General features: G+C 32.0%; 1 protein-coding gene across 5 annotated transcripts; it reads left to right on the forward strand.

The window, feature by feature from the left end:
- Positions 1-2976: 2976 nt before the first annotated feature.
- On the forward strand, positions 2977-9318 carry LOC109861985. 5 transcript variants are annotated; one of them, XM_020441863.1, is made up of 9 exons: positions 2977-3085; positions 3750-3834; positions 5142-5299; positions 6184-6389; positions 6519-6749; positions 6857-6922; positions 8083-8327; positions 8610-8769; positions 9158-9318. In XM_020441863.1, exons 4-9 carry the CDS (start codon positions 6185-6187, stop codon positions 9298-9300), a joined length of 1050 nt encoding a protein of 349 aa, XP_020297452.1. In that variant the 5' UTR covers positions 2977-3085; positions 3750-3834; positions 5142-5299; position 6184; the 3' UTR covers positions 9301-9318. The 5 variants fall into 5 exon arrangements, with proteins under 5 accessions (XP_020297452.1, XP_020297453.1, XP_020297451.1 ...); XM_020441864.1 differs by lacking the exon at positions 5142-5299 and having other exon boundaries at positions 6123-6389; XM_020441862.1 differs by lacking the exon at positions 5142-5299.
- The last annotated feature ends 4109 nt before the right edge of the window (positions 9319-13427 follow it).

Consider the following 13427-nt stretch of genomic DNA (forward strand, 5'->3'; position numbering starts at 1 on the left):
ATAAATAGTTTATTTAGAGTTGTTTGTTGTAATCATTATCTTTTATTTTCAATATATTTGATTAATGAATTATTTTGTATAACGATATACAAAACACACGTACAGAGTAGTGCACCGTTCCGCTCCAGGGGAAGTATTTCCCGGAAATTTCTCCTCCGGCTGTCCCTACTATCGCGCCTCGTTTTCCTTCAATTTCGGGCCGCTGGCGGAGATCGAAAGAGTAGGGGAGACCGGGGCTGGTAGGCCAATTTTTCAGTATTTGATTTTTAATAAATTATATGAGCGAGATATCGTTATAATAAAACAATGTCAAGGATGAGGATTGTCCTCTGGTTCAATTTATAAAAAAAACAAGTATGTGTAGGAAGACGGCGATTATAAACCAATTAGGCAGGATGTTATGCAATAAAAACATTGTGTAATGTTGAGCAAAACGTTTCGACTGTTTATTCAGTCTTCATCAGTCGCAAGACTTTATATGCACTTTTATTCTACAAAATATGTTAGATAACGATTACAATGTGTCAAGTTTGATTGATGAATACTGAATAAACAGTCGAAACGTTTTGCTCAACATTACACAGTGCTTTTATTGCATAACATCCTGCTTAATTGATTTATAATCGCCGTCTTCCTACACATATAATCGTTATAATGGTTAGTATATCTTATATATTTGACTATGTGATTAAATAGTAAAAGTAGACTTAATGTTACAACGACTGAGGTATTTTAATATTTTCTGAACACTTGTCATGTTAGTCAACTAGCCCCACGGTCGGGGTTGGTAAACTTACAGTATGGGGTAGGTTTGACTAAAGTATAAGAAGTAAAGAAAATGTTATTAACAACTTAGTGGTTTAATACAATGGCAAAAAAGTTGTTTTTTATTACAAAATATTATTTATCTTTTTTTTATACTTTAATAATAAACTAAATGATTTCTCAACACAAATTATAATGAATACATATTTATCAAATTTAAACAAAACATAAAAAATTGCTTTTGCAACAAAATACAGTTAAAAATTTTTAATATTTCAACTTTTTTAATATATTTTGAACTTTATAATATCGGTTATAATATACTTTAAACTTTATATCAACAAAAACTTAGAATATTAAATCATAAATACCTATATATGTAAACTTCTTGTTTTTAATTTTTTACTTAAGTTTTTCTTAAGTCTGAAACACTATTTTTACATTTGTAGAAAACCAGACTACTTTTTGCACAATTTAAATGAGTCCACATCTTGCATGAAATACACTGAATCCATTGTTCAATAATTTTTTTTTAAGTTGAATCTCTGTTTGATTTTCTTTTATATGTCCTCATTATTCTATAAAACAAGTTAGTATTTAATCATTATTCAGTATAATGAAAATTTAGTAAAAACTGATATTGGATCACTGGAGTTGGTTGACTAGTTAGTCATATAACCCCAGACGTTATTAGCCAACCAGCCCCGAACGATCATTTTGTCTTTAATGCTCTATCTTAACCTTAAATTAATTATATATAAAAAAAATTACTGCTTCAATAGTTTGTTTAATAAACAAACTTTAAGATATTCTTTTAACATTTATCCTATCGTAACTATATACAGCATGAGAACATAAAATCTTCAAAAAAAAATATTTACTTACGCGGCTAATTTTTCGATAAACGTCTATAATTCTGAAGTAACGTGCGATCATGGCGTAGAAAACAAATGAATAGCATTAGTAGACGACTTGTTTTTACAGAAAATTTTTCCGCGACAAAGCACATATAGATGCAATGTTATTAACACTTAGACCCGGTTTCACAATTCGCGGTTAACTCGAATTAACCGAAGTTCGACTTGCTGAGCTCGGTTTAACGCGTTCAATCTTCTTTGTCAAATCTTCGCTAACCAATCACAGTTCATGTTTAGGAAGAAAAGATGCGTTACGCCGAGTTCAGCAAGATGGGCTTCCGTTAATTCGAGTTAACCGTCAATTGTGAAACCGGGCCTTAGTCTACCTACCCCTATAGGCAACTAGCCCCGGTCTCCCCTACGGCGCGCGGTAGTAGAAGCATCCAGAAGAGAAATTTCAGAGAAAAACTTCCCTTGCAGCGGAACGATACGGTGCCCTCCTCTGTACACGGCTGTTTGCCTGTATACATATCCTCTCTACTTGCTGCTGCGTGCTTACTGCGTGATTGTGAGTCACAATCTGCTCGCTCTTGCCACTGCTTCCGGCGCGGATCAGTTAGCAGTCGCTACGCGATATGTCATCGCGCGTTCAAGGACTCGCTGGTCGAAGGTCGCACGTGCGGCCGAAAAGATGCAATGATGCACTGCACTTTTCGGGAACCCGATGTCGCCTGATTTTTTATACAATATAAATTAAAAGAATAAAAGTATTCTTGCAATAAGAAGTTTATTGTATTTAAGTTTTAGAAATAAACTACGTACACATTGTCGCTCATCGGAAACCGCGAGAAGGTGGTGGTCTCTTCCGTCAAAAACAATGTAAAACATTTGTTTTGTTCAAGCACGCTTGCGCATTTCTCTTTTTCGCGTTCTTTCTCTCACTTTCTAATGTTTTGTCATATAAAAAAATGTAATACTCCTATATTGCTAGTCGCGTATCTTCGCAATGAGAGGCCCGAGAAAGGGAGACGCACGAAGTCCAAATATGGGCATAGATGGTCGAGCGTCATTATGTTCACCGCATGCGCACAAAGCAGCTGGAGAGAGAGGCTACTATATTGTCTGCACCGTAACGGTGAGCTTCAGGTCGGCACCGTACTAGCAATATAGGAGTATTACATATATGTGTTTTGTCTCGCTCGCACTCACTTGGTAGATGCGCCTGCGCATAATGACGCTCGACCATCTATGCCCATATTTGGACTTCGTGCGTCTCCCTTTCTCGGGCCTCGTGCCTCTCATTGCGAAGATACGCGACTAGCCACGGCTGGATATAAAAGAGCCAATCCTGAGAACATTGAATAGTGTGTGGTTGGAGTTGTTGCGTGTGGTTTTTGCTCCTATCGTGAAGAGACGTACGCCATAGTAATTAGCAAAAAAGAAGAAGAAGAACGTTTGAATTGGTAAGTTACAATTTGTTATACAATTGTTACATTTTTGTTACAATTCTTTGTTTTGTAAAAGTTTGCATGTATATGTACATGTATATTTACACAATTTTGTTTTATATAAAAAACAAGACAAGAATATATATTTTTATATAGTTTTCTTTTTTCTTTTTTTTTAATAATAATTTTATTAACACGTTCCATGCCGTATGGGTCGTATACGCCTCACTCTAGACTTTCCGTTCAGGCCATGTGCTATTTTTGCTATTGAGTGTGACATTATCATAAAATATTTTCTAAAATCATAGTGATGTCTAAATATCATATGCAATATAGTTATTACACCATAGGCATTTAACTACTTTTTTCTTGATAATAACGATTTCTGCAATCGTAGAAATATTATGAAACATGTCATCAACAAAATTGGTAGTCTCGAAACCGTGGGGCGCATACGACCCACGCGGCGTGAACAAAAAGTTATCAAAAATCGGACCGGTACGGAACGTGTTAATAAATCTTTTTTATTTTTCTTTTTTATTAATATTTGAATTTATTAATATTCAAATATTTGAAGTAATAACAAATCTACACAGTAATTTAAATGAATTAGACATTGTACATAAAGGAAAAATTATTTATATATTGGCTTAACTCTTTGCGGACGCGACTCTCTCAGATTCAGACCACCTGACTCATAAGCGTGCTTATCTGCGGACAGTTCGCACCGAAACCTAAAGACAGAGTGCAGCATTTGAAAAAAGGTATTTTGTTTGGATATCACACATTTTTGTAGAACAAAAGGGTTTTGACAAACACTTTTTTTATTACAACACAATGCACTTTTTAATATTTACTTCTCATCTTATTTTTTTCTGAATTTTTATATACCTAAACTAATTTGTCTTGTTTTACTTATATACATTATATTATTTTTTTTTATATTTTATATTTTTTATATTTCTTATTTAATTAAACACAACTTTTTATATTAGCCTCTGTTGTCTCTTTATGGGTCATTCTACAATGAGTTGAAAATGTCCCGTCGCCAGTTGCGACTACTAGGGAAAAAGTATTATTTTACGTGTTGCGGTTGCCAGTTGCTGTTGACAAAAAAGTTAAAAGTTGACTAACTCTTTTTTAGCAATCGCAACGACAAAGCACAACCAGAAATAATACTTTTCTTTTTGTAATTGCTAAATAAACTGGCAACGGGACATTTTCAATTTATTGTAGAATAGCCCTATGTATTATATGTCACTGCACATGCGCATAATGTTCAAAGTACATCTACTTATATCTACATATATCGTATTTTCTATTTCGTTTTCTCACATTATCTTTTTTCAACGCGTATATAATTATCTTCTCAGCGGCTCCACTTGCATATAAGTGAAGCACGTGGTACCCATAGACGTACAATATATAGACTGCGCGTTTGGCTGAAAAGATGTCTTCAATGTTGAGAGAGACAACTTACTTTGAATAGTAAATTTTTCTCTGTCTATCAATGTCTGTGGTGGGATCAGGGCCTAATGTTTCATACCACCTATAACCTACCATCACCCCTTAATCTCTTTCATTCTTCTTCACCCCCATTATTTTTCTATCTCCACCTTTCCACTACTATTCTATCAATCAGCGAAGACTTCTTTTTCCCCCACTACTTTGCTAGACAAAGATGAGGCTACTGTTCAACACCAGCTGTCTCTCTCAACGTTGAAGACATTTTTTTAACATGGCAAAGGTAGTATTATACGTCTATGGTGGTACTTCGCGCAGTGCGCACACACTTTGCGCACATACTCAGCGCGAGGCACTACCCTGACGAAAATGAGAAGTTTTATAAGCGTTTATTTGACGTTTGTATGAGCGTTTTGCGGAAATTCGTTGAAAGTTTGTTGGCGTTTGTATAAAGCGTTTCTGAAAGTTTGCATAGTGTTTACGTTAAGCGTGAGACGAAACAAAATAGTTTATTAAGTTAAATACATCTAAAAATTCAATAAAAGAATTTTTCGCGACTTGCGCTTTTACACAGCTAAGAGATTTCATTTGAATTAATTTTTGGAAGCCCGGTTCAGCTCGCCAATCAACCGATAAATTCGATTAAAAGTGACCGGACCTAAAAATATCCTAAAGATGATAGCGGGAATCAAACTCGAGACGCTCCTTATCGTTATTCGCAGCACTTGCACTCAGTCCGCAAGACTACTTGTTTGTTACTAAAATGTGATTATTTTTATCTACTTATTCTCAAGCTATCTTACACAGTTCATTTATTATTTCTTTCAAATATTATTTTAGTAAAAATATTTCTCTCTCTTATTATTATTAAATATGATTTAAAGTATACATTTTTACAACGCAACCAAATTTTTGATCTCAAATAATGCTATATTTAAATAAAATATAGTCTGTTTATGTTACATTGATGTTAAAAATTGATTTTTTCATTAAATAATGCTTTATTTGATGGAAAAAACCTAATAAAACATTATTTTGTTGAAATAAATTATTTCAAGCACTTATATTATTTCTTTCGTATTATGATTTAGTATAACGTAACAATACAAAGTTTCATTCAACAAAATTGTTGTTTGGTATAAAATTATGTTATTTGAATGCAACAAATATGAGTCAAACAAATCGGATTATTAAATTTAAATAAACCGTTCTCTCTGTGTAAAGACTTGTAAGCGTTTGTAAGTGTTCAATAATTGTTAATCTGGACTTTAAGTCTTAAATTTATACGAAAATTTTTTGTTTGCAAAAGTGTCACTCGCTACGCAATTACTGACTGATATATATTTTTTAATTTAAAAATATATACTAATTAGTAATTATATTAAATAATGTTATTACATTATTAAATATAATATATTAAATATAGTATATTAAATTACATAAAGCTATTACATAAAACTATTACATAAAATTAATCTTAATATAATTAAATAATTTAATATATTAAATATATGTAATATATATTAATAGTCTTCTTATTCTTACAATAAACTGAGTTATAATAAATGAATTTTATTGCCATGTGGAGATAACAGATTTGCAGTTTTTCCGTTAATACATACCAAAATATAATTTATACGCTCAAACAGAATGACCGATGGAAATTTATTTTACGTGCTCGAATTTGAAAATGAACTTCAAGTAATTCCATCCAATTGGTTGGATGAACGTAAATTGAAAGTCAAATGGCCAAATTTTAAAAGTGATTCAGATTATTATAAAGCGGTCATGTTTATGATGGATCCGAAATCTGATTGGACGCAACATCATGTTAAAGAAATATATGCATCGTACTGTAAGTACTATCATTATATTTTTTAAAATGTATTATTACTTTTTCGTATAATATTAATATATTTTTATATTTCTTATATTTCTTAAGAACATAAAAAAATAACAATTTTATTATTATATATTATTGTAGCTGACTATTCAGTAGCAAGAAAAAAATTGGAAGAAGTCAAACAATTTCTGTTAGATTTGAACTCTAACACAGAAAAAGAAGAGAATCTAAAAAAGTCAAGGAAAATTAGAGACGCTAAAATCATAGATACGTCAGCGAGTAGCAACGAAGAACTATCTGACGACAATTTAACTTCAGAGCTTCCTAAAATTCCGATTTCTATAGAAAAATCTACAAAAAGTACAAAAAAAGGTAATACGAAAAAACATTAATATATAGAAAACTAGAAATATGGTATTAATAATAATAGACTGTTATGTGTATAGTAAACAATTGAATTTTAATTCATATTCATTCAGAGATTCATTATGAAAACAATGATGACAATAACTTACCCTCAAGTTCAAACTGGGTTAAAGAAGAAGGTTAGTGTACAAACAATTTTTATTTCACTTCGTATTTGATGATTATAATGTATTTATAATCTTGTATAGTCAACGTTATTATAAAATAATTTTGTACTATATTTTTCGTATATTTTTTCATACTTTAAATAATTTTTATGCATTGTTTTTTATTTTCATATATGCTTTTTATAATAGAGATTTTCTAGCATACGATAAGATCATATAGTATTAATTATTTTATATTTTTTGTTAGCTAAATCTTCATTCTAAAAAAAATGACAATGAATTTGCTATTTCATACAGAGATAATCATATAATCATTTTGATATAACTAAATCAATGTTAAAATTATATAAATTATTGAAATGATAATAGAAAGAAAGAAAACATCTCATTAGCNCATAACATAGTACCAGATGTTGAACAAAGTTAGTATGAAGTAGTATCTCTGCATTACTTATAATTATATACAAAATGTCCCAGAATTGGTGTAACATCTCTCGCAGACAGGTAGAAGGAGTAAAACCGAGTCAAAAAGTCCTATATCATTTTGCTAGATCTGTAATAGTTATCAAAATCTTAAATAACTCATCTTAATTAAAGATCCGCGAATGAGCGTGCAGCCACGTGCAAAATGACAGCTCCAAGCTGGTATAGGACTTTTCGACTCAGTTTTACTCCTTCTACCTGTCTGCGAGAAATGTTACACCAATTCTGGGACATCCTGTATAGTACAGACGGCGTCATTAATTCGAAGAATAGGCGCGGGGATCGGAGGGCAAGCGGGGCGGTTGCTCGTAGCGCCAACGGGCGCCGTACTAACTAACTCGTAGCAATCGGGTGTCCACAACTGGACACCCGACTTTGGGACTAATGGATATTTGAATCAACTGGACTTTTTATGTGATCCCCGCGCCTATTCTTCGAATTAATGACGCCGTCTGTACATATTTATTAGTATATATTAGTATATATTTAGTATATATTTTAAAGTCATAACGTTTATTTATATATAAACTTGATATTTTTAACATGATATTTTTAACATGATATTTTTAACATGATATTTTTCTTAATGTATTTCTAAATCTACCAAATTGTTTAAAATTTATATATATTTTTTCTTTTGATAAAAATAAAATAATAAATGTGAATAAAATATTTTTAATGTGTTACAGAAAGTGATAATTCCCAAAGTTTTGCTATAAGAAAGCTAAAAAATTTCGAAGTGAAATTAAATCAAATTGAAAATAATATGAACACATCTCTCGAGGCTATCCTTCAAAAGCTTTCAATTTCTAATATTGAGGAGGATAATAAACAAAATATTGATGTTTTTGATAATTTGCCGCTGAAAAATGAAAATGAGTTACAATTAATGGAATTAAAATTGAAAAATGATATATGTTATCGAAAGTGTATGGTAAGTTTAAGAGCGGTGTCTCATTGAGTGGAAATTCATAGCGGAACGGAATGCGCGTAGCCAGCGCGACCAATCATAGCCATAAAAAAAGCGAAGGAAAAAAAATGGAATGGCTATGATTAGACAAGCTGGTTCTACACATTCTGTTCCGTAATGGATTTCCGCTCAATAGGATGCCTTAACATTTGTTATTTCAATACAAAGTATNTTAAAACAGAAAGAACAACAATTTACGATCTAAATCAATTCAAAAAAAATAATGTTACTTTTTAATAATTGTAGATTGAGCAATTGAAAGCATGTGGAACGGATGATTTAAGAAAATCTTGCAGAGAATTGATGAAAACCATACTATCAAACGAAGTGGCAGTACGCTACAGTTGGAATGGAACGGAAGAGAAAAAAGCGTTTTCACAACTAGAGATATGCAAAGTAATTATGAGTAAGTAAAATTTTATGAACAATTTTTATTTCTTATTAAATAATATTTCTTAAAAACCGGGATATTCATAATTATATCTAGTATAGTTATTGAAGTAAGTAAAACTGTTTACAAGTATTAATATATTTCAACTCTTCATCTCTTTTGTACATATTACAAATAAAGCATATAATGACCCGGTAAAAAATTTTTCATATATACTTATACACAAATTAAACTTATTATATCTAATTATTCAAATTTATATGTGCCGAATGTTCATACAATTTTATACATGGAAAATTTTTTACCGGGGAATTCTCACCTAAATATATTATAGAAACATTTGTGTCCTAATTTAAGAAATAAGTAAAATGAAAATGTAATGAAAAACTTGTATTTTTTCTAGGTATAATCCGAAAGTTACATACAAACGTAACAAACGAAGAAATCGCATCTCCAATTAAAACATGGTTAAATAATGCAAAAGAACGGATGAAGAAAAAAAAACCACAAGTAACTCAACAACAAGAAGAAGAAGATAGTCATTAATATATTACATTTTTATTTTTAGTATTTTTTGGTTTTTGCGAAATATTTTAAAAAGAATAAGTATCTTTGAATGTTTATTCAAATTTTATTTGATTTTTCTTAGAATTCTTTGTTTAAAAAAGAAAATTCTTTATAAATGTTTAATTTTATTTTTAAAAGATTTATGTCTGTTATTGAAATAATATTAATTGTACGCCGTATTTTAATTTGTAAGTTTTACACCACGAAAATTATATGTTGGTTTATAATGTTTATATATTATTAGTACTATGTGTATTACACTACATATTCAAATACAGTAAATTCAAATAAACTAAAATATATAAAATACAAAAAATAACATTACCTAACTTAACCTAACCTAACCCTAACCTTAATATATGATATAATATATATGTGTAAGCGTGTGCGTGTGTGTACATAATGTACTGATACATGCTGAGAGTATACCAAAACCATTTTGTAGATATCCTGAGTACATGCTACAAGATATTCTCTGTATATAAAACGAACGACTTTAGGGCGCTCCTTAACACTTACTCAACATGTACTCATTACATTATGATACGTATGTCGAATGATCGTAGAATATTAACAATATACTGTTAGCATTTGCTTCGAAGCTTCTCAGAAGCTACATGTTCTGTTAGGGAAGTGTTATCCCGTAGAATCTTTAGGATGCTGCGAGAGAAGATAGTCGAAAATTAACTTGTATTTTTTCTTGTGAATAAATCACAACTCTTTCTTTATTATTTTCTCTTTCTTTATTGTTTTCTTGTACAGTCATTTCATCCGCGATGTCACATATGCGACGCAAAGTTAGACGAGCGATGCTCTGTCGAGTAGAGCCTTTGGCGGCAACACCTTTCGGGACGATTCTGCCGGCACACGCCCCGGCACCGTCTTTTAGGCCTGGTTTATACGGCCAATAACTGTTAACTTATGCCGGAACCGGTAGAGTTTAACTATAGGATTTCAATACTTCTGTTTATACGCATTCGGCAATTTTGTATATACATTTTATTTAAAAAATAAAATCGACGTCTAGTATATATAAATATATTCAAAACTATATATTCAAAACTAAACTTACTTACAGTAATTTCATGTCTACAATCATTAATTAAACATAATGATTTGTTGCACGATAAATCATATACTGAAAATACTCGTGTACAAAATTTGCTTTTCTCTAATTTATTTTTTCGTCGTATTGGACAAATTTATATATAAATTGTAAAAATCGTCTTCTGTTAGTTTCTTAATATAATATCAATCGCTTAATGTGCTCGAAAAATTATCGGTAAATATAGGTAAATTTTGGGAAATATACCGGTATTATCGTATGACGTTATACCGGTATNTCTGCATTTCGGTTTGCATAAGGGTTTTCATAGTATTACTCAAAAATATCGGTATTTTGCATATCGGTATAAGTCCCTGCTTGAAAGTAGCACATCTTCCGGATGTTTTTAGGACGTACTTTGCAGGTCTATGCTATCTGGGATAAGAAAAAGAATAGAACATAAAAAAACACGTAATACATAGAGAGTGTTATAATTATTTTAAAGTTACTTTAAACGCGTTACAATTGACGACAGTAAATATGTATATGTATACGGCGACGAAACAGAAACGCTGCCGCGAGTGTAGCCCGGCAACGAACAATCGCGCCGAGCGCACGCCGTTCACGCGGCTCACGCACTCGATGTCCGCCGCGTAACAATATATATATATATATATATTTATTTATAGATGCATTTTAATTTCTTAAATATTTTTGTTTTGACTTGTCGTCAATTGTAACGCGTGTAAAGTGACATTAACATAAGTAAACAATTAAATATATGTACATATATACAGGGTATACAAAGTACCGGTACCGCGAAAAATCTTGAAAATTAGGCAGTTCACAAATAACTAGGCAGTTTAATAATAATTTCATAACTCAAAAAATGCTTAATGAATATAATCTTTATTATAATGTTCTAGAAAGCTCTTGAATTAAGCTATAAGAATCTGCAATAGAAAGTAGAGTGGTCCATTTAAAAAAATCACTGTGTTCTTTACTTGACCTTAGTAGCGCTTTACAAAGTGACACTGATACAATTGATAAATAGATCCTTTTAAAGCCCTACAACTTTTATCTGAAACACTTTTTGTAAAATGCCTAGTTTCCAAGATCTTTCGTGGTATTGGTACTTTGTATACCCTGCTTTTACCTGTTCCTTTCTATCTGTATTCCTTTTAGAAATACACAACATTGGTTTTGTAAATAGTGTATTAATTATATATTTGTATTTATTTATATTTTTATTGAAACATTTTTTTATACTACAATATGTAGAATTATTTCATTAATTTTAATTAGTATTTTTTTTTGTTATGCTAAAAAACGTATATATAACCTTTTATTATAATATTAAACAAAACAAATGGTTTAGATTGTTTTTGATGTAAGAGACCACCACTTTCTCGCGGTTTCCGATGAGCGACAATGTGTACGTAGTTTATTTCTAAAACTTAAATACAATAAACTTNTTATTGCTAGAATACTGTTATTCTTTTAATTTATATTATATAAAAAATCGGGCGACATTGGGTTCCCGAAAAGTGCAGTGCATCATTGCATCTTTTCGGCCGCACGTGCGACCTTCGACCAGCGAGTCCTTGAACGCGCGATGACATATCGCCTAGCGACTGCTGATAACGCGCCGGAAGCAGAGACAGTNGCAAGATCGAGCAGATCGTGACTCACCGTATCGAGGGCACCGTATCGTTNCGCTGCAGGTGAAGTTTGTCTCTGAAATTTCTGAAATGCTTCTACTACCGCGCGCCGTACTCTTTCGATCTCCGCCAGCGGCCCGAAATTGAAGGAAAACGGCGCGCGGTAGTAGGGACAGCCGGAGGAGAAATTTCCGAGAAACACTTCCCCTGGAGCGGAACGATGTGGTGCACTCCTCTGTACGTGTGTTTATCGTTATACAAAATAATTCATTAATCAAATATATTGAAAATAAAAGATAACGATTACAACAAACAATTCTAAATAAACTATTCATATAGTAAATATTATATAGTCAAGAAGTATTAGTTTAAATTTCTTTCTTTTAACTATTTCATATTAAATACTACCGAATATAAAAAATGCGAAATTAACACAAAAAACCCATAAAATGTAATTAATATTTTTGCATTTATTAAAACTTATATTATTAAACCAACAAAAAATTTACCTCGAAGCACTTTTGCAACAAACCTGCGCTTTCTAACATCAAGAAAACCAAATTAAATAACAATGTAAATAACAGTGCAAGTATATACAGAATAAATATAAAAACATAAGAAAATAAATATATATTAATTTTTTGTGTAAGTTACACAGTGTCGCCCAGACTTGCAAACTCGAGCCGGCTAGCACCGAGAGCACCGAGGTGGTGGGAGCCACTGGGAACACGCACACAAGCGAGAACCGCCGTCCGTGTGCGTTACGTCACGCTTAGCACGTCGGCTGGTGGAAGAGTGCAGACATAATGGGAGCTTTCCAACTACGTACACAGGCGACACTGTGTAACACAGTGTCCATTAGTGTGAGAAAGAGCATATCAGTGTGTCTCACTCACACTAGTGGACACTGGGTGCGTTCAGAAAACTAAACGGTTGAGAGATCATTTCTTATGATAGGATTATTCTTCAAAATCTGATACAGTTCCAAAAGTATGATCCAATCATAAGTGATTATCTCTCAACCGTTGTGCAACTGTTGAGTTGTCTGAACGCACCCAGTGTCGCCTGTGTACGTAGCATAGACGTATAATGGCTGCTTTCCTTTTAGAAGACACAGTCGACACAAGTCGACACAAAAGTCATTCTATCTTTGTTCAGTTTTCAGTGAGAGACAGAAACAGAATGACTCTTGTGTCAACTTATGTCGACTGTGTCTCCTAAAAGGAAAGCAGCCAATATATAGACTGTGCGTTCCCTACCTTTGCCATGTTAAGAAAATGTCTTCAACGTTGAGAGAAACAGCTGGTGTTGAATTCTAGCATTAATTAAATACAATTAAATAATTCTATATTCTCAAGTATGACATTGACAAGTATCATCGGCGTTACGTTAAATACACA

Source organism: Pseudomyrmex gracilis, unplaced genomic scaffold (assembly GCF_002006095.1).
Source record: "Pseudomyrmex gracilis isolate BER0280 unplaced genomic scaffold, ASM200609v1 scaffold_1228, whole genome shotgun sequence".
Taxonomy (NCBI): Eukaryota; Metazoa; Arthropoda; class Insecta; order Hymenoptera; family Formicidae; genus Pseudomyrmex; species Pseudomyrmex gracilis.

What these genes read in the sequence shown, in the direction of transcription:
- LOC109861985 (XM_020441863.1), top strand. Translation starts at nt 6,185, where the DNA reads ATGACCGATGGAAATTTATTTTACGTGCTCGAATTTGAAAATGAACTT. An exon ending in TACAAAAAGTACAAAAAAAG is followed by an intron (nt 6,750 to 6,856) that starts GTAATACGAAAA and finishes ATATTCATTCAG; the next exon opens with AGATTCATTATGAAAACAAT. An exon ending in AAACTGGGTTAAAGAAGAAG is followed by an intron (nt 6,923 to 8,082) that starts GTTAGTGTACAA and finishes AATGTGTTACAG; the next exon opens with AAAGTGATAATTCCCAAAGT.